Source organism: Hoplias malabaricus, chromosome 7, assembly GCF_029633855.1.
Source record: "Hoplias malabaricus isolate fHopMal1 chromosome 7, fHopMal1.hap1, whole genome shotgun sequence".
NCBI lineage: Eukaryota > Metazoa > Chordata > Actinopteri > Characiformes > Erythrinidae > Hoplias > Hoplias malabaricus.
This window is the reverse complement of record NC_089806.1, coordinates 14,240,993-14,266,860: the sequence shown is the minus strand read 5'-3', so window position 1 is coordinate 14,266,860 and position 25,868 is coordinate 14,240,993. Positions and strand designations below refer to the sequence as shown.

At 39.3% G+C, this 25,868-nt stretch overlaps 1 protein-coding gene across 2 annotated transcripts in view; it reads right to left on the bottom strand.

The window, feature by feature from the left end:
- Positions 1-8,565: 8,565 nt before the first annotated feature.
- gmds (GDP-mannose 4,6-dehydratase) overlaps positions 8,566-25,868 on the bottom strand; it is a 55,033-nt gene continuing 37,730 nt past the window's right edge. For both annotated transcript variants that reach the window (XM_066677817.1, XM_066677818.1), the window contains 4 exons: positions 19,728-19,846; positions 19,493-19,589; positions 9,534-9,602; positions 8,566-9,156 (listed from right to left, as the gene is read on the bottom strand). In XM_066677817.1, the coding sequence (XP_066533914.1) occupies positions 9,094-9,156; positions 9,534-9,602; positions 19,493-19,589; positions 19,728-19,846 (348 nt within the window). In that variant the 3' untranslated portion in view covers positions 8,566-9,093. The remainder of the gene's footprint in view (positions 9,157-9,533; positions 9,603-19,492; positions 19,590-19,727; positions 19,847-25,868) is intronic.

Below are 25,868 nucleotides of genomic sequence, written 5' to 3'. Positions count from 1 at the left end.
TTAATTTGATTCAGACTTGTACAGCAGCTCCACGTGAAAGAATGAAATATATTAACCTGCATCAGCACAATCAGCATCGTCAGGTGTCACTACGTTCTGTCAGAGCTGATGGGGAATTTGTAGCAACCCTTTTATTGAGTGTTTTTTTTCAGTGCCTCACCTTTTCGGCACCATTTACTGTTCATAAGACGTGTTATTAATTTAGTAATTTCCTTTACAAAGGTTCCGTTTCTTGAATCAAAATAAACGCTCAAGATTCTTTAAAAATTATTATTTAATTAAACTGAATTATTAAATAATTAAGTTTAATTAGTAAATAATTAAATTTCCTAAAGTCTAGGCCTATTCATTTCGTCAGTATATATTCAAGCCAAATATGAGGCATGGCATTTGTGGGGAGAACCTGGCAACAGACTGAATGACAAATATAGAGACTAATATCACCAATAAGTTACAGATTATAGCTGATGGTGATCATATTTAACATTACAAAAAGGTAATTCTACTAATAGTAGACTGCAGCACATTGCTGCTAATTATTATTATTATCATCATCTCTCGTCTGACGTCTTATTAAAAGTGTACACGTCACAATCGTCTTTGTAATGTTTCTCTGTTTCAGAGAGGCCTTATGACCTGATTAATGTAGTGCAAAACAATAGACGACTAATATTTAAGCAATACATTTGCTTAAACATAATTAAAACATAATTAAAAGCCGGTTTTTAAAAGTACTTTGTGTCTGGGTATTCGTATTCAGGCATTTGTTTAGAATAAATAAGCGTGTCCACAGGTCTACAGCTTCCTCAACTCCGGCTCCAAATGTAGTTCTATCAGTGTGTGTTAGTTTGATCTGTAGCTGTTGGAACCGGACGGAAGCTTTCTCTGCGTAAACAGACTGTGACAGCGTTAAACTGCAATTACACACTGAACCGAGGCTCACGCTCTCCTGCTTTAAAGGGCTAACCGTGTATTATATTCAAACACCTTCTTCTTAAGCGAGCTGTGTAAAATCTGTGGAATATGCACGGCTATGCATTTCGCACTGAAGCATTTCAGACAAAGATTTAACATGTTTATGTAGCTCGTGTCTGAATTCAAACTTGCGTGTGTGAACAGTTGGATATGGTTAGTGCGTGTGTGTATGTGTGTATAATTACCGCCTGAGGCCAAATCAGAGGTCTCTTAACATTTTCTCTTGGGGGCTGCAGTGCAGAGTTGGCACTGGACCCAAGGTAAGAGGAGAGCACGATATCACGTATATAAAAAAGAACACGCGGGTAGCGTTTTAAATGTGGACATACCCACAAAACAAAGGGTGACGTCACTATATCAAAAAATGGAAGCATGTAAAATGAAGGTGGATATTGAGATGAGTGTGTTATAGTAACTCTGTGGTGGTCCAAATCAGACGTCCTCACGGGGCACGCTTGGAAATTTCTGGATGAAGGCTGTGAGCGATATACACTGCTTCAAACAATAATAAAAAAGAGAGGGGAAGCTGTGGAAAGCCGTGTTTGTGGCTGCAGGGGTCTGTATTAAGGTGTTTTGTGCTCGGGCCCTGTGCCTGGTCGCAGTGAAGGTGTGTGTTGGGCTCTTGCTCTGAGAGAGAGAGAGAGAGAGAGAGAGAGAGAGAGAGAGAGAGAGAGAGAGAGAGACTGAAAGAGTCTTTGTTGTGATCGTTCAGACCAGAGAGGAATAAGGAACACAGGGCCCGAGGGACGTACACACACACACACACATACACACACAGGGAGGTATGTGTTTATTTTTAGAGTGCTATCATTCTCGTGTTTCTGTTATTTTTGCTATCAGACCAAACTTATTTTCTATTCTAATTTCACTTTATGTTTCCTGGTGAATCTCTGAAATATTTGATAATCATTTTAGTCTGAAGACTTTTACCTGTGTTTCTAAGAATTTGACGCACGCACGCCGTGTTCAGGATGAAGGTTTTGGTGCCTTCTTTGCAGTATTCGCTCCATCTCGGTTATTACTAGTTTATAATCGCAGTCGTTTAAAGCGTAGACTGTAAACAGAATCATTACATTATTAAACCACCTGTGAGAAAATGGATAATATAATAACTCATTAATAAATAATTAAACATTCAAGGCCTTTCAAATACAAGACCCATAACTCCTATGTATTCTCATGTCACCTAAAACAAACAGATAGAGACTTTGTAGACAGCCAGAGGAAATGGCACCGAATTAGCTCATTAGGATACAAACGTGTGTTTAAACGGTAAACAGAAATAAGAAGAACTTTATCATTCAAAGATTCAGTTTCCCCCAGGAATCATATAAACACCCCCAAAACCTTTCAGAGTTCAACAGCATAAAATCACAGGAAATAAACAGTTCATTTCATATTGGTGCATGACACTGCGATTTTATTCCCCTTTGTCCTTAAACGAAGGGTTCAGGATTTAAACCTCTGTACATTTACATTTCCGTATTCATAATAAAAGCACATTTTATGTGCGGTTATATGTATTACGTAGGATAATATTTATATGTATTCTTACTGTATCTGGCTTTATCGCTCTTTAATGTAAAATTCCCCCATGACCTAATCTCCCATAAATCCTTAAACCACTCTAAAGGCGATCTCAGGCCTCGTTCCTTAGACACCAGCCTTTGATTTTCAGCGTGTAACAGTGACTACAAACGCGCAGTAAACCACAGCTCAGTGGCACTAGACTAGACCTCCGTCTCGAGCGCAGTTTGACCGCTGCAGCCAACTGCTACTACACTCCAGTCACTGGAGTCCCCCGTGTAACACAGGGCAGCATCCGGGGAGTTAAAAGATAAGAATCGTCTCAATTATTGCATCACTGTGCATCTGAGTGTACTGACACGTTAATGACAATAGACCAGGAAGGCTTGTGTTTATTGGTATATTCTATTGTTTACCTTTTAAAAATCATTTTCAGCACAACCAGACCTTTTCAGAAAGATGGACTATTTCCAAATGTATGGGTTATTTTCTCTCGCTTCTTGATTTGAGAAGAAGAAAAAGTATTTTCTAAAGGGTTTTGATCTAAAATAATATAATTCTCAATATAAATTATTCTGCCTCTAAGGATTATTTTAATCTTGGACTTCTTTTAATAATTTCAAGGGAAGTATTATAGTTATTGGCCTGACTGCTGTCTTTTGTGAAGAGTTGTTTTTAATTCCTACACACGCAGAAATAATAATAAAAAAAAGCATATAAAATAAATAGGCATTAAGTAAATTAAACAACACTGCGCTGCTGCAGAGGCGCTATACAATCTGTTTATTAAGAGCTCTTTGAGCAGAGTATTGGAGTTGTACAGGAAGTATTAAGTTATTATTTTATTTATTTGTTGTATTTACAAACCCCGAGGGTTTTTTCCCGCGTTTTTGTAGAGGACTTTTAATCTGAATCTGACATTTAAACAGTGGAAATCTTGTCTTTAAAATGGCGTCACAGTGTGTTGTTTAATTTCGAGGTACAAACATTTTATTTTTTATGATTTCTTTTAACTGTAAACTCCCAAATTTAAACCAAAATGGCTTCATTTGAGAATCCGCCACAGGACAAAAACTGAAAATGTATTTTGTTTCATTACTTAAAAAAGCGCTTTTTTAAAAAGAGTGTGGAGTATATTATCAGAGCAGGTTTAGAAAGAGCAGCCGAATTATTTCAGTCTTTATTACTGATAAATGATTTATGCTTTTTGTGAATGTGAAGAAGCGCAAATTGGAATAAAGGTCGCTCTAATAATTTTTCACCTGAGGATTCAAGACTCTACACACACACACACACAAATAGACAAAGTGTTTATATTGCACCCAATTCTCATTATTATTAAACCTCACCATTATTATTATTATTGGTATTTTAAGTCAATCATGAAAAGCCTCAATATGTTTTGGACCTAAGTCATGAAATGTATATGACCCACAATGCAATTTGCGCCGCGATGTGTCATTTCAATCTTAGCAAATATTGTAGAAGCATTTGCTCTAATATTTCCGTTCACTTTCCTGGTTATTCGGATGGAACCGATCAGCGCACTCCTGTAAATGTACTTAATAATGAATTAAGATTAATTACCCACAGTAAACATGACAACTCCACCGACCTGGAAGTTCACTACCGTTTATATTAGCTCGTAAATCTAAGTGTGGATTACTTACTGCATTTAACCCTTAACAGCGCTGATTTTAGAGATTTTTTTAAAGAGATTTTGGTTCTTCCTCAGTCAGTCAGAACAGCAAGGTCTTTACGTTGATTCTCGGTGGCACCTTGTGCTACAGTGGTCGCTGCATTTAAATAGTCCACAACTACTGGAGCTATATCCATTCTGAACTGAAATTCGGGGACTTTTTTCTTCTTCGTGAAACGCCTGCTATCACGCGCACACATGGTCTTTACTTTCTGTCAGACGCAGTTCGGAGGGGTTTCTGTGGCGCTCGTGCACCTGTGCGCGCCGCTGTTTTGGCTCCCGGAGGCCTGGGGCGCCGTCTGCTTTCAATCAGGTCCGCGCACACTGGCTCTGTGTCAAAGTGGCTTCAATGGCACTCTACAGACTCGAGGCTCAGCCTCAGAAAAAATAATAAATCCAGAGCCTTTGCCCTTCTTAAACAGACATTTTCTATAAATGCTGATGCAAAACAGCCTTTCCAAGAACCTGGCACGCGCACTGAAGTGGAGTACATCCCAAAAAAGGGTTCCAAGGGTTCTTTAGTAAAGGCAGAGGTCCTTTATGGAGCCACGAAAACAAAGAACGACGGAAAGGCTCAAATATGTCAATGCCTTGTTATAAGTTGTGAAATCTGCTTTAAAATGGTCTTAGAAAGCACAAAAAAAGGTTTGCACAATTGGGGTCAAGGAACCCTTACTATATGGGCACTGTGGGACATCGGTGGACATTTTAAAACATTTTTAACCGATTTATTACAATTAAGGTGTAGATTGATGTAGTGTGCAAAACGTAAAATATTAATTCCCAGTTCTACAAGCTACAAACCGCCTGTTTGGAATTCACTGATTTAGTGACGCCATGAAAACAAAAACGTTCTATTCGCACTCTGTCCACATTCGTATTCGCTCTGTCTATTGCCCCGTCCAATCCCGTCGAAGATATAAGGAGTGTTTCAGCACTATGTCCTGAGGTACATTACAGGACACACACCTGCTTTAATCGCGGTGTAACAGTGACAAATACAGAATTCCGACGGACACAGGGAGGATGAAAATGGTCATGTCTTGGGGCATCAACCTCCCACACGCAGAATTTAGAGAGTAAAAAATGAAGGGGGCATTTTTAAAAACTCTTACTTGTTTCAACAAATACATAAAAAAAGAGCTGAAATATTGCTCGGTTTTTATGCAAAAGCCGGGATTTGCACAATTGCAACAGCGCAAACTTCACGCACCAGGGCGATGAATGTACACACTCCTGGTCAAATGACGTGTAATGTTTAATTTTAAAGTGAAATAATAAGCAAATACGTATTTACTGTACAGTTTCTATTTATTGTTTACATTTTAGAAAAAAAGCAAACAAAAACATAAACTGTGCTGTAACTTTTGCACAGGACCATGATTTGCCCAGAACTCAGTAAAACATCTGTGCGTTATTATTATTTGTAAAGAAGTGCTGATCGACACATTTCAACAGCGCCTATACGTCTCAAACCTTGGGTGGAATTGGGGTTTGTTGGGGTCTCTGCACATGTGACCCTCCGGTAATTTGAGCCCACTGGCACGAGCCTCCTTTTGAGTCCCGAATATTCGCGCGTGATTATGCAATGATTTACGACAGAAGAACGGTCCGCGCAGATACTTTCTCAAACGCCCGTTAAAGCTACATCACCCGCTTTTATGAGTCCAGAGGACTTTCCACTGAAACACCAGAACAGCTATTTAATAGAAAACAGCACGACTCTGATTAATCTTGAAGAATGTGCTGCAGACTAATGCTGAAGGTGTGGACTTCAGCCCATTATCTTTAAAGGGGAATTTGAAAATGCTCCCATATTTCTTCAAAACATGCTGTTTAAGATGTAGAAATCCTTTAGAGTGGTTTGATATTCAGTTTATTTGTAGGGAACTAAGACAACCAATCTGACATGTTTAATGTGATGGTAATTATTACTTTATATTTGTCCATATTCTTCAACTTCAATGGGTCTGGAGCCAACCCAGAATCACTGTGCACAAAGAAATATACACCCTGAACAGGGCATCGCACACACACACACACACCTTCAGTCACACACACCTGTGAACAATTTCACAAAGCCTATCCACCTACTAACGTGTTTTTGGATGGCGGAATGAAACCAGAGACGCAGGTGGAAACCCACACAGACACAGGGAGAATACAACAACTCACAGACAATGCCCTGAAGTGAGGACTGAGGCTGGACCTCGAGGAGCTGTGGCAGCAACATACCTGTTGTACCAAGATACCGCACGGACAGAAACTGATGGTTACGTTATACTTCCTGTAGAAATGCATGCAGAAGGTTGTAAGTCATTTTCTCCAATTTGTCAGAAAACAGAGAAAAACAGCTGCAAATCTGGATCCTCTGAACATGACTGCAAAGACGACCAGGTAGATGCATTTCTTTGAACCAAGTCTTTTGGCTCAAGAACACATCTTAATTACTGATCAAACTCATTTATAATAACTCTAGATTACACATTTGCTGAAGTGTTTGGCTTGGATCAGGTGATCTGCTGGGCTGAGCTCCAGAAACTGATGCAGCCATTCAAGGTGTTTAATAACATCCTATAATCCAAACAGAGCAAGATGAGAGCTAGGGATTTGGGAAACCTGAATGCAGGTTTATTTGAGCTAAGGAAACTAACCATTTAACTAAATGAAGGGTATATAAACACCACATTGCAGGTTAATAGGGATGTATTGTAGATTTTCATATCAGTTTTTCACAATGTCTCCATAATGGAATTATTATTAAGGAGTATGTGAAATACTCCACTCTAGACAAACTCTCTACAAACTCCATTTCCAGAAAAGCTGGGATTCTGTGCAAAATGTCACTAAAACAATGCAATGATGTGCAAATATTTTTCACCATATATTTAACTGAAAGTAGCACAAAGACTACATTTCAAATGTTGAAACCAAGACATTTTATCGTCTTTTGAAAAAATATTTGCCCATTTTGAATTTGATGCCAGCAACACACAAAAAAAAGTTAGAACAAAGCAATAAAACATAGGTAAAGTTGTATATAGCTGCCAGAAGAATAAGATTGGGTTAATCAGCTTCATGTCAGCAACATGAAAGTTAATATCTATATAATTTAATATAAAAGAGGCTGAATCCTTCAGAAATAAAGATAGAGAGGGTTTACCAGACTGAACATGCAAACAATGCAACAACTCAAGTACAACATTTCTCAACTTAAAATGAAAAAAAAAAAATCCAGAGAATCTGAAGACATCTCTATATGAATTTGACAAGGCCCAAAATCAGTACTGGCTGGCCCTGATGTTTAGGCCCTCAGACGGCACTGAATTAAAAGTAGACACTGTGCTGCAGTTGAAACCACTTCAGAGGTTCAGAAACATTTCAGAAATCTTCCTTTTGATTACACAGCTTGTCGCTGCATCCAAACTTATACAAAAGGACACCTAAAATCATAGTCATACTTTATAGAAATCAATGGCGCTGCATCCTTCTGGTTCAAAGGAGAGGGGGCATCCCACAGTTAAAAGTCAGCATCTATGATGGTATGGGAGTGCATTATTGCAGAGCATTTTAACCATCTGTGAAGGCAATGTTAATGCTGAATTATATATACAGGTTTGCGAGCAAAATGTCACCATCCTTTACCTGTGAAGGCTTTGTTTATTTCAGTAATAGAAGGCCAATTCACATTCTACATGACTCCTTTGTAAAGAGTCATGGTTCTAAACTTGTCCAGACATGTCACCCATTGAAAACAATTGGTGCATTATGAAATGATAACACTATAATGGGGACCCAGAGCTGTTGAGCAGATGAAATCCTAAAACAAGTAAGAGTGGGAAAACGATTCACTTTCAAAACTATAGCAGTTGGTCTCCTCGGTTCCCAAACAGTTACAGTGTTGTTAAAAGGTGATAAAACACAGTGGTAAACATGATCTGGTAAATATCCCACATTTTTTTTGGAAAGTGTTGCAAATTCAATATGGGCAAATATTTATTTTTGAATGATTGCATTTGTACCATTTTAAATGTAATGTAGGGTTTAAATGAATAGCATATTATTGCTTTTTTACTTTCATTTTGCTCAGTGTCCCAACATTTTTTATTTTTTTTTTTTGCAGTGGAGTTTGTAGTTAACTGTTCCCTGACAAAAGTGAAAATAAAAAACAGGAAATTGCTTTATTTCTTTAAATGCTACTTTAGAGAATGCTATATAGAAAGTTTGACATAAGCCTTTGGCCTAAAAAGTAGTTTTATAATAAGTTGTTTGTTTTGGGTCCTGTGCATTGTAAAATGTAAATCACCAATAAAAAATATTTTTCAAAGCAGGTGAACAATGACGATCACAAAAATAGGCATTTCTTCAAAAGTTTTACAATCCCTTTTAATAAACCAAACCAACTTAAATATTTTAGAATTAAACTTGATTTCACAAACGTTTTCAGAGATGGGACAGTAATTTTTTAAGGCACGGTTTTCAGTCTATATATTTATACAAGTTCTCAGACTACATTTCAGTTTCATTCCAGAAAACCATCCTATTACAGCCATAAATCTATAACTTAATTAAATAGTACATACACCTCCTCACCACAATCACAATTACATTAAAGAAACCTTATAAAACTAAATAAAAAAATAATGTCAACCGAAATAAACTAGTAAAAGTTCTTGTACAGTCATGATTAGAAATGTGTCATGTACAAAGAATGGAATGTAAAAGGCAGCACCGAGTCTTCCTGTATCTGAAAGGACTGCCGGCTGAAGGACAGAGTGCTTGAAAAGAAAGATACTCAAGCATGCTCTTTCATGCGTCAGATGCTCTCTCACTCACACACTCACACATACACACATTGTCGGCATGTTGATGTGCTGCTATGGCGTGTGGGCTCATGCATTTGGATTGTTCTTCATGAGATGAATATCTGCATCCACCATCTCCTTAACCAGCGCCTGTTAAATCATACAACAGTAAGAATAACTATACAATTACAGAGGGTATACATGCCCTATAGGGGTGTTACACCATGTCTATTTATATGCCAAGTTATACATTGAGATGCTTTGCAATGTTAAACTAATAAAACACCAAAATATTTTGAAGAAATAATCTATAAAATAAAGAGCAGGAAAATCACAGATGTAAAACTCTATATATGTAGTGTACTTGAATTTACTGGAACAACAGATAATAAAGGAACCAGACACCAATTTTTCCCCCAATCTGATTAAAATAAACCAAACACACAGCTACTGTATTCGTATCAAAATTATATATCGTATCATATTGTAGTTCCAGCAAATTACAAAACAGGTAGCAATGATCTCACCTCAAAAGTCACTTGTGGCTTCCACCCGAGTATTTTCAGAGCTTTAGTGCTGTCACCCTGCAGATAGTCCTAGAGACAGAGAGGAAGGTTAAACATTGCCTTTTAATAAAAAGACTTCCAATACTCTACCACCCCCAAACCTGTGCTCATGAATAAACATTCTCTCTCAAACACAAACACACACAGGTGTGAGGCTGTCTCTTGTGGGCGAGGTGGGAGTTAGGAGGAGGCTGTGGTGGATAGATGCCTTTGCCTCGTTTCCCACCCTCCAACTCCAGTGCCCAGTGACTGAGGATGATGGATTACGTGGCTTTAGTGATCTACCTAACCCTTACTTGTTCTCTCTGCCTCTCTCTCAGTCTCTCTCTGTCTCTCTGGAGAACAGACACATTGAGAAATGGACTTTCACAAGAGCTTCTCAGGGCGCCACCAAAGAGTTTAAAAGAGCCTTTATGGTTGATCTGATTACACTGAAGCGCTAAAGAACCGGAAAACACACAAGAGTGCGCGCACACACACACTTTGGGAAGTTTTAAATACATACTCACAAGGCGCCTCAGTTTGTATATGAACTATCTGATTTTTAAAAAAGCATTCATTAATTTTCTAGACTTCATACTTTAATGTTAGCACCAACTAAGTAAACTACTCCACATAAACAGATAGCAGCTAATGACAAAATGGCAGTAATTTATCAAGCATATGGAACAGCAGGCAACTATCATAAACAAGACCTATATTAAAGCAGTATATTAATCATAATTAGGTTTTTACTGAAGGCTAAATTAATCTCAGCTGTTTCTGTCAGCCACACAAGTCAGCGTGTATCGCCTAAAAGTAGCAGAGGAATATTGGGCGATAAAGTTAGTTTTGAAGCGAAAGGAATGTGCATGTTAATTCATGCCTCATGTGTATGGCACTGAAAGAAATAGTGAGCGAGATTGAGAGATATGACCTGAATATTACCGCTCAAACCACACACCAGGATTCAAACAAAGCAATGGAGCTCTGTGATAAATCAGTGGCAGAGGGGTGTGGGGCATAATTAACTGGACATGAGTCAGGAGAGGAAAAAAAAAGGCTGTATCAGTGTGATTGTGGTCTCAAAAGAGTTATCAACATCAACTCCAACTGTCACAGAGCAGGCACCATACTCAAATGTGGAAGAACCTTTGACTAATGAGTGTGCCTGTGCAGGATAGAGTGTCAGTCATAAATCAAAGCCAGTCACATCAAGAGCTGCTCTGCCAGTTTGGAGCCTGATATCTCCACAAAAAAACTATCTGATAGGGGCTGAGTAATAAACGCTGCCACTGCAAATGTGGTAAATGAAATGGAAACATGAATAAATCTGTAAGAGAGCCATCATCATCGTCATCAGGGTGGATTTTTATAGTGTGTGACTAAGTGCACTTAATGCAAAGGAGTTCAGAATGAACAGAAAAGAGGGTTCAACAAACATCAAGGGACCTGGGTTAACCTCAACACTCTCTGACCCACCCTCTCACACACATATAGATATACATACACACACACACACACACACTGTGTAGATCAGTCAAGAATCTGAATGCTTGCTTTCTTTCTGTGTGAAAGATGTTATCAATGTTTTTTCTTAGTCTCTTGACTTGCCGTTGTTTACAGACGGCGGTAATTAGGATGTTTATGAATTTTACGCATCAGCAACATCCAGAGGCAGTCCACATCAATGTGGTCCAACTTTATTTAAATTGTCCAGTACAGCTTACTTACACATGATGAAAACGTTATTGAACAGGCAATTTAAATGGAGATTCTCAACAGTTTTAAGGGTAAGGGTAGAACCAGAGTTAGGACTAGTATTAGGTTTGAAGATCACAGAGTTCTGGGAAATTAAGATGAACATAGAAAATGTTTGTTTGAATCTAATTTAAGGTACTTTTTTAAAATTTTTATCATGAGCCAATCAAATTATATTAGCATCAAGTTCTCATATGATACAATCAGTCCCACTTTGTAAAGAGGCTTCACAGAACATGTTTATCAGTAGCGGCAGATAACTAGACAGCACTGGACAGGCATTTAGATCCAACGTCCTAATCATGCTTCTGACACATACATCGGTCTAAGATTTGTTTAGTTCTGATCTTCGGTCAATGACGAGTTACAACTGCAGTTTAAAACGGATCATACTTGTCAGGCAAATGGCCATTTTCTGTCAAATCAGATTGTTACTGGCCAAAATGGCTGTTGAAACCAACCAGGATCTCTGACAACAGGCAGAAATCTGGCATTTGAACCTACGGCCACTCAGTCTTTACAGTAAAGCAGTGTATGAAGAAGTTGAAGTGAGATTCCTTAGAGCGAGATTGATTTTTAATGAATATACTCATCTCCCTCTCACTCTATCGGTTGTTTTTCTCTCTCTCTCTCTCTCATACAGTACTTAGTGACATTATCTATTCACAGAAGGGGCAAACTAAATCTTGTAAATATTTATACAAATGCTTAAAAGAGGAGTCCTAATATATGAGAGAGAGAGAGAGAGACAGAGGCAGACAGACAGAATCTTTCCTCCACAATCTTGTGTCTATTTTCTCTGCTGAGAAAAAACACTTGTGTTATCACAATCTGTTTTATTCAGAGGTTACGAAAATCTTTATGTGAAATGAATAAAAACAGGAAATGAAGTATAGTTAAGTATAGTAATGCTGAAATGAAAAGGGGGATTTTAGTTGCCTTTTCTACAATATACAAACACACACATACACACGCGTCCGGGGTGTGTGAAGGACAGGAAGTTTACCGCCCACCGCTGAGGGCTTGGGAAATCTGGCTGTCCAGTGTTTTGTGGGTTTGACCTTTGACTGCAGACATATAGGAGTTGGCCAGTCATGTGGATGTGTGGGAGAAACACTGATGTGATTCTTTTAGTCTGTGCAAGTCTATATAAGACTCTCTGACTGTGTGTGTGTGTGTGTGTGTGTGTGTGTGAGAGACAAAAAAATTAAATTCAGTGATGCCTAGCAGTGTCCAATTGCACACTGGCCATATGTCATATGTCAAACAAACACACACACACACACAACCTGGTGGGTGACATGTGGCTCACTCTATTGGTTTTAGACTAAACAGATGCAAATCATCCACTGCATCACCTGACAGTTGTACACAGTTGTAATTTATGATTCTACTAGAGCTGGCATCTTTTATCCTTTTCTCAAACTAATGAAACTTTCATTTAAGGTTTGTTTAGCCTCTTACCTAATGTAGTTAAACAGAGACTTGAAAGAGTTGTAAAAATATCAGTATTCAAGCCTATGACCAAAATGTTTTCAGAGCTTTATAAAATAAGCCATAAGCTTTTTAACTGGTTAATATTTATTACAGTGCACATTAGCATTATCTGTTGAGCACTTATTCATTCATTCATTCATTATCTGTAAGCGCTTATCCAGTTCAGGGTCACAGTGGATCCGTAGCCTACCCGGAATCATTGGGTGCAAGGTAGGAACACACCCTGGAGGGGGCACTAGTCTCTCACAGACAGATACACACACAAACACACACACGCACATTCACACCTATGGACACTTTAGAGATGCAAATCCAACTACCAATGTTTGCCTTTGGACTGTGGGAGGAAACCCACGCAGACACGTGAGGGAACACAGCAAACTCCTCACAGACAGTCACCCTGAACAGCACTTGAACCCACAACTGCGACAATTCCTGCTGCACCTATCTTCACCTAATTTCTACTCTACTTAAACAGGGTAATGGAGTAAGTAGTGCACTTAACACAGCTGTTATTAAAAAGGAGACAACCAACCTGCTTTCTTCTCCACTTCCTCTAACACCTTTATTCAGAATGGCCATGGAGGCTCAGCACACAGCAGAAAGTGATATTAGGCTTTGTGTGACATCTGATGAAGAGAGTCCTGTGTGTCATTCGCAAGATTTGACCTCACACACACGACACAGACAGGGAGACAGAGACAGACAGGGAGAAGGGAGATCTAGGATGGTTAAGTCCCACATATATTTAGACCCTCTGCTGTTGACTGTGATGAGAAATGGTTTAGTCTGGAAGGAGAGCAAGAGAGAGAAAGGAAAAGAGAGAGCGAGAGAGAGAGAGGAATGTGGGGTGTCAGGAGTTCAGCAGGCTGACAGAGTATGAGTGAGAGAGCCAGAGTTAATTACTCAATCAAGATAACGAGCCCCGAGACAAGCCATTTAAAAAGGGCAGCCTGCAATTAACCTACTCTCTCTCTCTTTCTTTTTCTCTCTCTCACACACACACACACACACACACACACAGCTCTATGCAGACTACATACACATTTACACATATGCCCTCAAAAAACTCAAGGACTGTGCAAAATTCAGAGATCACCCCTTCATCGTTTGCCTTAATTATAGCTTCCTTTCAGCAGACCTGCTTTTAGTTTCATAAAAGGAATCTGCAGTTTTATTTCCCTTACCTCTTTAGTCTGTCTATCTATCTATCTATCTATCGTCCATTTCATAGAAATAGCCTGGCTTTGCAGCTACACAAACTTTCAGACCCACTGTGCTGAATTTTCTGAACAGAAGAATCTTTGGAGTAGTTCCTATTATTTGGTGGCGACTGTTATAGTAACGTACAGCCATTAGGAGCCCAAGTGTGGTGAGATCTTGTAACAATTTTTTTAACTTGACGCAGAAGTCTTGTTTTACGCAACTGAAATAACATCTACTCTCAGAACTCTATGTTGAAAAACGACAAGCTTGCATGTTGTAGCCATATTGACTGGGAAACAAAAGAGTTGGAGCTGGTCTCTGCAGAGTCCTATAAATCAATTTAGCAACAGGTCCAAGAAGCCTGAAGTGGGAAAACCATTTCTTATTCCATTCTATTCGTTTAATATAACAATTTATTTCGTAAATAATTATCCCATTTCTTTTTACACTTGTCATGTATCTTTCTGCACATCCCTCTTGGTGTCACCCATAAAACACCCAACGAAAAGCTAGAAATCACCTGCTTGGTGTGTCACATTTTTCATGTCCCTATTCTTTTGGTTATTGCTCCTATGAACTTTCTTTCACAAAACACTTTCTCTCTCACTCTCTCTCATTTTCCTTCTCCCCTCCATGGGGCCCAGGGTGGTTCCGCTCAGTCAAAGTCCTCCAGGAAATACCAGAGAGAAGGCCAGGAGAACTTACACCCTCTCTCTCTCTCTCTCCCCATTTATTTCTCTGCCTCAGCCTCCCTCCTTTTTCTCCACTGCATAGCTTTTTCGGCCTCCTTTACTATTCATCTGTCATCATCTCTCTCTCTCTCTGTGTGTGTGTGTCAATCTCTTGCACACTCCTCTCTAACCCTAAGGTTTAATGCCGTGGTGTACGCTGGGGCACGTTCTTATGAAGAATCTCAGCTCTGAGACAGGTATTAAAAAGAAGAAAGCAGGGCCAAAGGGGACGTGTAGAAACACTGTTGGGTAACAATATGAATGTAATATCTGCCTACGACCAGCAGACTTACAACTGTGAAGTGCAGAGTCAATAAAAGAGCAGTTGATATATATGGTCACCTAGAGGAAAGGCTGGGCAGCAGAGAGCAACTTTACTGCAGGTTAGAGCTCTTTTTGGCACTCAGCCAGATTCTTTACGACATCATTCACACTCAGCTTTAACAGCTCTGACCTATTACACCGCATATCACCATAAACCTGTCACATACCGCCAGCCCCAGAGTCACAGTCTACAGGAACCACACTACCCATACAGCCTCACACACTGCACAAACTACAATCTGCAAACCACCTCAGACAAGAACTCGGGCAAACGTACCTCGCCTTGTCACATATCGGTCACAGACAGTCAGCCAAGTGTGAGAAACGTCAATTACCATAGATCCTAAAGCTTAACAATGAGCGATATCCGTGCAGCCCACAGAAACCTCAATATTCCGTCATACAATGTACCATTTTAAAGTACTCAGAGCGCTTAGATGTGGGACTAGGCTTGAAACAATCACAACGACAACACATCCACACATGGATCTTTATCCTTTTAATTGAGAGATACATCATTATAGTTAAAGCACCAATGCCTGAGAGAATAACACACTTATACTTCTTTCCTCACCTGTTTCTGACTGCTTTGGAGGGAAAGCACAAGTACAGCACAATTTATCTGTCCTGATTAGAAGTATATATATGCAGATGGGCAACAAGTCTAAAATAAATCAAATATATAAAATAATTTGCAGTGGAATGTTCAGATCATATCTTGAATCACATTTGTTTTCATCTAACACTTGTACTTGGATCCCCTGAACACTAATTCACTTCACATTTGCATAAAGTATCAGACCACGAAATCAAGCATGTGCTTGTAGAGCACGTGAATAAGGAGGAGCTCATTCAGACACCACACAGATCAAACGATGGTCAGCACCACTGCAGCTGGACAGAAGAAGAGAACCAATCTATCCTTTCCACTCAAAGAGCAGAAGAGAGAGAGAGAGAGAGAGAGAGAGAGAGAGAGAGAGAACACAGTTGAACTTGATGACTAGGGAAGGTAGGGAGAAGGAAAACAGGTAGAAGAGGAAAATAAGGGTAAGAGGCCAACAATATCTGAAACACTGGGAAAATCTTCCTGTAATACTTGCTAATATAGGCTGTGTGTGTGTGTGTGTGTGTGTGTGTAAAATAGGGACCCTTTCCTGAGCACTACCTTCACTGCACTCTCTCAAGAAGAAGAAGAAGGGAAAAAAAAGGAAAGGAATGGATGAGGGTTTCCTTGGGACTGTCTGGAAAATGAAAATGAAAAAAATTTTTTGGCTGCCTGCAGCCCTTTTTCACCAAAGTGCCTCATAAAACTCCTTTAAATCAGCGTCTGAATGAATAAAATGGATGTATAAATTCATACTGGCTAAATGGAGCAGCAGTATTGCCTGAGTGCACACTGCACAGTTCATAGAGAGGTCTTCAGCTGCTTTCAGTTCTGGCCTGGAGGCCACTTTTTGGTTCTCGTCAGGTCCACTCCAGGTCACGACCACCAGCTCAACCAGGCCTTTGGTGGCAGGTATTTACTTTGCGATGCTAACATTCTCAGTCAAAAATTGATAGATGGAGAAAAACCCTGGGAGAAAAGGGGAATGCCTGGAATGAAGGAGGATGAAGCACAACTTGTACAACTTGTATCAGTTACAACTGAATGAAGCTGATGGATGACCCAAGCAGAATGTGGCCCTCTTCTTGCATCAGCTGAAAAAATCTGGCCAAGATTTTACTGGCAACAGCTCGTGATAAACTTATGCAATATATTAAAGCCTCTGTTAGTTAAGCTGCAGCTTTAAGTGCCAATATTGTTCAATGCTGAAGTGCATTGTTTTGTCATTGCCTATAGCACAATGTTTCTTTTAAAAACACACCAGGACAATGGCATAGATTTAACCCATATTCACAGACCTGAATATACGATATGAAGACAAGTCCAGAAGCTTTATCTGCTATTCTCATTGTGAGGATAAAATACCCTCAATACTTTGCAGACCTCACAAAGGAATTTGCAAGTGCTTCTGTCCCATTGCATCCTTGTAGAATAAATCTAAACCTTTAATATACATCCAGAAAAGTAGCTCTTTAACCCCACACACTCTGGTTGTTTGGAAAAGAATAAAAGTCACAAAAAGCCAGGGTGAGTTATTGGAATTCCATAACGCCAGCTGTTACGCATATCAAACCACTAGATACGACTGGCATGATCATCATCTCTGTGTCCCCCCCCCAACCTCTTTCTATTCTTCTCTCTCACACATACTGGGTTTATTCTGATGGTTATTTATAACTTGTTTCAATCTTTAATTTGATTTTGCATTTAAAAATCATAGAATTGATTTATGTCATCAGACACACAGCCCTGTCACGCAGAGCAGGTCTATTCAGGTGCCAGACACTTGCAGTGAGTTTAGGGTCTGAAGTCACCATGAAGAAGAGTCGTTCACCTCCTGTCCCGACAGTCAAAGGTCAGCCAACTTCCTATCCTAATGGTCAAAGGCCAAATGCTCCTCATAGTCACTTTGCGTTTCTCGTGACGGATAAGTTAGACTCCCTTTGTGATGCGTGCTTTAAACTGGTGTTATTTTACAATGTAGGACCTCCTCATAATCCTCTTTTACTTCTCTCTTTCACTGCCAGCATCTCACAACTCCCCTGTGTCAACAATGCAAATGTACGTATGTGTGCAGGTTTAATTTATCAGCCCTTATTTACAAAACACATTGTGAGAAATGTTGGAACATTTTCTAAAAATACAAAAATTATATAAACTTTTGTTAAACATTTTCTTTTAACAGACAAAAGAACAATGAATATATTTTCAGTGTCTTCAATGAGGAAACTAAGTCTATTTGTTAGATTTAAACATATACACTTAAATCATCGGGGAATTAAAGATACTAATTGTTGCAGTATTGCAAGTGGAAATTGTGTCCATCCTTGCTGTATCCCCTTTATATTCACCTGGGGGGGGGGGGGGGTTTCTTTTTTTGTTGATACCTTTTTGTATTTCTTGTTCAATTGCCCTATTTCCCAATCTCCTGCACAAGCACAGAAATATGGAGTACAGAGAAGAAAAGAAAAAGAAAAACACCCCCCCTAACACACAAACTGATCATTTGTAAGGCAGTAAATATGTCATAACTCACCCCATGGGTGTCAGTTTACGCCAGTGAAGAAAATGATAACATGGATAGAACACCTATTGCTGCCACATCACAGCATGTTTAGGGTTGTTTTCTCAAACTGCTGTACTGCTAATACAGCTTTATTCTCTGGCACCGCTGTTAGTTTCCCCCAAAATTCAGTAAACTTAGTGGAATATGTGTGTAATATTTCTACCCACTTTTTGTGCGCACACACACCACCCAAGGTGCCATTGGTGCAAACAGCTTGGTAAATCAGACCCAGAAAGAGATCTCTGGCTGTCAGTTCTCCCAGACTATGTCTCTTTCTTAGGGCAGGTTTACAACTGCCAGCTCTGCTTAATACAAGCCAAACCTAGGAGCAATTGCACTGTAAGTTTAATAATACTGCAATTTGAACTGATGCTGTTTTGACATATGGATATTTTAGTAGTTAAAATGATACTCAAAAATGAACTCAAAGCTTTTGTGAAATGCTCTGTATCTGTATCTCTGTGAAGTCTATTATTGAAAAAAGCAAGTTAACAAGGCATTTACACATCAGTTTCTGTTGTATTATTAATTCCATCTTTTATTCATTTTCTGGAACTGCTTCATCTTGTTCAGGGTCATAGTGGGTTTGGAGCCTCCCCGGAATCAGGGCAAGGCAGAAACACACCCAGGACGTGGTGCCAGTCCGACACCATATGCACACGTTTAACACAGCCATGTCACCTGCCAATTATTATTTTTTTAATCCTGGAAGTAAATTAGAAGACCTGGAGGAAACCCATGCAGACATGGGGAAAAGACTCCAAGCTTTTCACAGATAGTGATCCAATGTGGGGTTTGAACCTACAACCCTAGCATCCAGGAGCTGTGTGACAGTGACACTACCTGCTGTGCCACCATGCCGCCCAGCATCATATAATCATTTTATACATGTATCTGCAATAGAATTATTTTTATTGTCTATATTATTTAGTACTATGATTTGTGATCGTAAACTTTTTAAAGCTAGCGCACAAATTTCATGAGCCCAGTAAGGCTATCCAAACACCCGTGTGTGCATCATACCAGTAACTGTTGCTAAATGTTTGTCACATGTAAATGTCATATGTTCTGTCCGTTTAGAACGTGTGGATCAATGTTAAATATGTCAGCAAGGCCCCTCAGTCAAACAGCAATAAAATGCAGCAAAGTATTGGTTTACACCCTTAATCCCTACTTTATCTTCCCACTGCAAATAAACCAGCCTCACCTACTCTGTTACTCTATTTAACATCATGAATTCATTGGAACTTACAACTTCTGTAGGACGGAAGTACTTTGGATCTACTCGGACATGGACGACACCAGTCTCTTGACACCGGCCCACTTCATTCTCATCTTTGCCCTCCCACCTGCACAACAGGGTCATGCCAAAATTTCAAAATTACTTTCAAATCAAAAAGAACACATTTCTGTTGGAAGAACATCTAGATTGGTATGGTATATATATATATATATATATATATATATATATAATGTTGTGTGCTTACACAATGGTCTTGCCCACGTGTTTGAACGCTCTCTCCACAAACTCCCTAACACTATGCACCTCTCCTGTAGCTATGACGAAATCCTCTGGATCCTTCTGCTGAAGCATCAGCCACATGGCCTGAAACAAAGAGAATGTAAGTGAACAAAAAGACATTAAACAGACAAACAGTGCCTAAAAGTTTCAACTCTATGTAAATTTTCATGAGTTCTGAAAATAAATATACTGATGTCTGTGGTCTTTCCTCTGCAGGAAGACAACATAACAGTATGAGCCTGAAAGCACGTGAAGACATCACAAGGCAAAACATTAGTAAAATAATTAATAAAAAAAGACATTTACATATATCTTACAAATCTGACCAAAAAAAATGGATTTCTCAGATGTGACACAAAGATATAAGGGTTTTAAAGCTAAAACTTTGAGAAGAACATGCAACTAATAAAACACAGAATAAAAGTCACAAACATATTTTGGCTGTACATTTGAACTTGATCACATTCTTTTACGAATTTTTTACACTGATACCGGGAACGAATAAATTAATAAATAGATAAATAAAAAGTACTAAATAGGCATTTGGATTGAATAATAAACTAATGAACTGTCGTCTCTAAATTCTGAACGGCACTGCACTCATAAATCCAGACAGATCATCTGTGCTTTCATGTGGTTCTGATCCTACACACACACATACCCCTCACTGTCCTGACGTCAGAAAAAAGCCTCCTGGGATATTAATTGTGGGAGTGTAGTAAAGAGTTCCCAGGTCCAAGTGTTCATAACACACACACACAGACACAGACACACACACAAAATGATTATAAAACAGATAAGAGAAAAGAGATGAATGGAAAATGGCTGCAATTACAGAGGATTCAGTGAAGATCAAAAAAGATCACTCATTCTCTCACAAAGGCAAAAATAGACATTCAACATTCTCACTCACACACACACATACACACGTTCGCGTCCACTGTGGCTGATGCTGCTGTGTAGTAGAGTCCCAGATTCAGAGCCAGTTGGCTAAAAGAAGCCCCTAGTTCCCGCTCGTCCCCTGCTGTGCTCCACGGTGGGATAAAGAGCCCATCAGCACGTTTTATCTGCTGCAGTGGGAGCAGCTAAACCAGCCACATTCACACTCCCTCATATTTCACTCAGACCCCACTCACATGCTCCATCCATCAAGGCCAAATAAGATACCAGACACACAGGAAAAGAGGAGAGGGAATGAAGGAGAAAAGAAATAAGATGAAGATACAGAGGGGGAGAAAGAAAAAGAGAGAGAGAGGAAGGGAGTGGAAAAGAGGGAAAGACCAAGTGTAGCTGAAAATGGGTAATTTACAGTGTGAGTGAGTTTCAAGCCAGTTCCATAAGGTGAAAAAAAATTGTTCTGTTAGCAACTTTTGTTTGAATTTTATTAGTTTTTATTGATTGCTAATTTCATCCAGTTGAGAATCATATAAACTTACAGCATTATGCATTTTAACAAATCTAGATGGTGTAATTCACTGAAGACATCAACATGCCACTGTATTTATGTTTATAGAAACACTGACTGGTGTTAAATCTCATTTCTGTGTATAACACAATGGGAAGGAAGCTTTAGATTGTTTTAGATGACTGTAGTTAATGCAAGTGAAAGAATCCTCTTTCACTGCAACACAATCCTCCTGAATTTTAACTTTGAGCAGACTACAAATTCTGCTGTGTCAAAAGGAACAAGCACAATCACTCTGGTGCTGCACTTGAGTATTTGTGAGGCATGTCTCAGAAATCCAAGTAAAGTACCACAGACCCTTATTTTACTAAAGATTGTCAGGGCCAGATCATCTCCAGACACTGGCACAAGCACTGAAACAGCAGGGTTTAGGTAAGTGCGCTGAATTAGGAGAACTAGAGATTATTATATTCATTCCCCTTTAGCCTATTTTCTATAGCATATCTCTCTCAAAACTCTCCTTCAACTCTCTCCTGCTCTGGATCATTACCACTGTGAGGGACAGCTGAGAGGCCCAGGCCAGAACTCCCTTTCCTGTTCACGACACACACTTACATGAATACACACACACACACACACACACACACACACACACAAAACCCCTCCAAAGCTCTGTGGTATAGAGAAAGTGTAGCATTTTCTACAGTTAAAAACTCGTTACAGTGTGTGCTGTATGTTCTTTCTCAAATTCACATGAAGCTCTCAGTTTCAAATCAAACCGTGACTTATTGCAGCATTATAAAAAGTGAGCCAAAACACAAGGAGGAGGTAGAGGGGGACATTAACTAAAGAGTGTGGAGAAAAGCATTATCCAGTCCCTCCTTTATCAGCCTGACCTTCCTGTCCATCCATCACAGCAGACTTATGCTTGATAGCCCTAAGTTCTCCTGAGCTATGGGGATTAGGCACAATTTCACCGCGGAGTTAAATTGTATGAGTCAGACTGGTTGCTTGTGCCATTGAGGATCAATAAAGAAAGAAAGGAAACACCCAAAAGTACTTTCAGTTTTCTCCTATCTCTGGAATAAATGCTCCCTCATACCCAAAGCAGGCAGCTATACAATCACCTACACCCTCTAGGAGGTTTCAGAGCACCTGTCAGTCCAAAATCAGTGACCAGTGGAGATTCAAGGTGAATGCCTTCTTCTAAGGAGAAAAAAAAGCAAAAGGAGATTCCAGAAGCAAAAGACCTTACCAGTAAAATCCAAAAAATGGCAAAATGCAAACGAAAATAATGATCAAATACCTGCCAAGAGTAAAATGAGAAACAAGTATTCTTAAATATATTTCTTATATTTTTTTTTCTGCTTTGCATTCACAACATATACTTTCTGCTCTTGATTCTAAGTATATAATTGATATATTTTTAATTGTCATAGAACTGACTCCAAATTCAAGAGACTGCTAATTGCATGGAAGTAAACGCATTCCAAAAGTGCTACTAAATTAAACAGCTTGAGTTACTTACAGGCAAGTTAAACTTCAACCACGAAAAAGCACCAGTCAGATTCTTATTCAAACGTACAGTTCCACCTTAAGAGATTGTTTTGCTGTGAGAACAGCAGTACTCCAGAACTTTGTTAACTTTAAGAGGTAGAAGACATAAAAAGACTCCAAAAACAGAAGCTTGTTTCCATGCAGAAAAAGCATTTACTGCAGGTATTGATTTCATTTTCTTCTTTAAAAACAAAGCCAAACTATGGCAGGTTAAGGGTTATATTTATTTATGATGTCTTTAGCAATGCAATTTAAGAATAGCACACGAAACAAAGCAAAGAGGAGACCAACAGTGGAGTAGTTACAATATACAATAATGCTCAGTCCAATGCATTAGCACTGCCCCCCCTGTTTTGTTAGTTGTGGAGATGAAGATGTAGCACATTCTCAACAATTATGACATTATGCTGCTCTATTGGACTGCAGAGAGAGTGACTGTGAGCGTATTTATTTCCATGTTTTTGTGTTTGTGTGTGTTCCACTAACTTCATGGAGAACACCATCATATTCAAAACAGTGCATGAATTGAGCAGTCCAAAGGACAAGTTAACCGATCACACCCAGCACAAGTGGCGTCTAATTGGGACAAAATGCGATGATAAATTGTGGAAGTCACTGTTTAAAAGGAAAAGCAGAAAATCTGTTTAAGGGAAGATATTACATCTCTGCTAATTCCCTGTTCTCCGTCTAAATCACACACACAAACACAGATTGCTGAGCTGCTTTGGAGTGAGTGTTTACATTTTCCGAGTCTGTTGTTCTGCTGTAAACAGTATCTCGGTTTCGCTCTGCAATACAAAACATATGTTTTAAACCAAGCATTGAAACGCACACTAATACGAGCATTATACAGAAACACACACACACGCATGCAAACAGACACATACAGTTCCATTTAACATGACTTTCCAAGAATTCCTCATAGTAAGGCGCAATTCTTTCAGGTGACCTGTGATTGCTAACAAAGTGACCAATCAAAACCAGATCACACTTGCGTGCACATTTTTTTCGGATGGGGTCTGTGAGTGCAGGTGAGAATGTAGGCCTCACTTAGTTCTTAGGACTCTGTGTTTTTCTGGAAGTCTATTTTTGAAACTGCTGAAAGTTTTAATGCTCCCCTCTTCCCTCCCCCCAGCCTGACACCACACAAATGCTCACACAGTCAGTCTTTTTTGTGCAGAGCACAGAAGTGCTCTGTTTAAGGCAGGTGGTTTGAGTTAAGCGCAGACAGGCTGTCGTACGGCCATACTCATACACACACACACACACGCACACACGCACACACGCCTCAAGGATCAGCAGAGTTCTTGACTGCCGATCACCTGTGAACTTTATTAGTGTTATTCTACACTGGCCATTTGCTCTGACTCCATCTTACTGCTGCCAACTCAGAACCAGTATCAAATACAAAATGAAGAGAATGACAGTGACCTCTTAATATATCTGGAGTAAAGCAAGTTGTAAAGTTTGTAAAGCAGTATATCTGCATATACTGAGTCTGCAGTCAGCTGTACAAGAAGAGAATAATGTGTGTGTGTGTGTGTGGAGATGGTTATCAGCATCATTTAGTCCGCTGTCAAGAATGGATTGGTTACAAATTGGAAAATGAGCAGCAGGTGTGTGGACAAACTATTTGTGCACACATGCGCCGCACGCTCCACAAGGACAGTACAAAGCGAATGGAAAAAAACAAGACTTCACTGTCCTACAAGTAATAAACAAGAATGCACACATGAACACATGAGGACACACTTTCAACTTCACTGCAGAAGTGGTTCTCCTGCCAAAATGAAAAATTAAGCCCTTGTTACATCTGCTGTAAACATGTATACTCTCCTGCTACAGGGGTGCAGCAATAGCCCCTAGAGAGAGATGTTCTGGTTTAAAGATTAAGAAAACCCCCTTCTGATGATGAACTTTGAAGATGTAACAAAAGTCGGCAAAAAAAAAAAAAAAAGAATAAAAAATAGTTGCTTGTGTCTTGTTTTCTTTTATCTGAATTAAATAATTATAATGTGCTGAATAAAAGGAAGAATTTCTGTACACTTACATTATTGTTTGACAACTAAATTAAGCTATAAACAAACATACAATAGCTGCACTGTTTAAGGTCAAATAAGAAGCTTAGGAGCAAGAGACAAGTGCTGAATTATTGAATAAATAGAGGCATGGGCTACAGAATGTTACTGCTCCACCATTTAAGGTGGAATAGTACATTTTCATGGCAGCCTCTTATGGCTGGTTCCTCGTCACCAGTCGGCCAGAACATTAAAACGATCGACAGATGTAGTGAATAATAATAATCATTACAATGCGACTTATCACGGGGTAGGATATATTATGCACCAAGCGAACGCGTCAATACTCAACAATGATTTGAACAATGAACAAACAAGAATCTGAGAGACCGTGACACAGGCTCCTCTGTGCATTAAATGACCATTAGTTTCCAGGGTCCCTGTTGATGGCACACTGGTTGTCCTTCCACTTTTTGTAGGTACCAAGCAATGCACAACAAAACCACCTAAGTACCTAAAAACGCCTCATTTTTAACGCTTTGACTCGTCACTTGCTGCTTAATACATCCCACCTCTTGACAGCCGCATCGTAACAAGATTAAACATTTTATTGATTTCATTTTGCAGTGGTTTGTATTCTGTGACTTAGTGTGTGTAAGTTTGATCAATTACAGATTAGGAGAAAGAAGCAATATACAGAGTCTGAACACTTTATATGTATATATATAAAAACCTGGTAGGAGACCAAGCACAATATGAGCGAGGAACAGCATAAACCCGTTCAGTTGTGGCAGCATCATGCGTGTGCAGGTCTGGACAATACAGCTGAGACTCGACTTTAAACAGACATCTTATAATACTGCATTCATTCAAACTGAGGCTTATTTCTATACCTTTCCATCAAACACTCCACATTATGACAGGAATGCATTTCATGACTAAAACACACGTCAATGCCCTGCTTCCAATAAAACACAATACTGGAGGAAGGGAATTTTGGGATACTTTCCAAACCAAGCTGTTTATGCGAGTGTGTTTCTGTGTGCGTGTGTAAAAATGTACTAATCAACCTCATTAAGAGAGGAGGGGATCTGGCAGCCTGGCACACAATCCAGAGCAGTGGAAT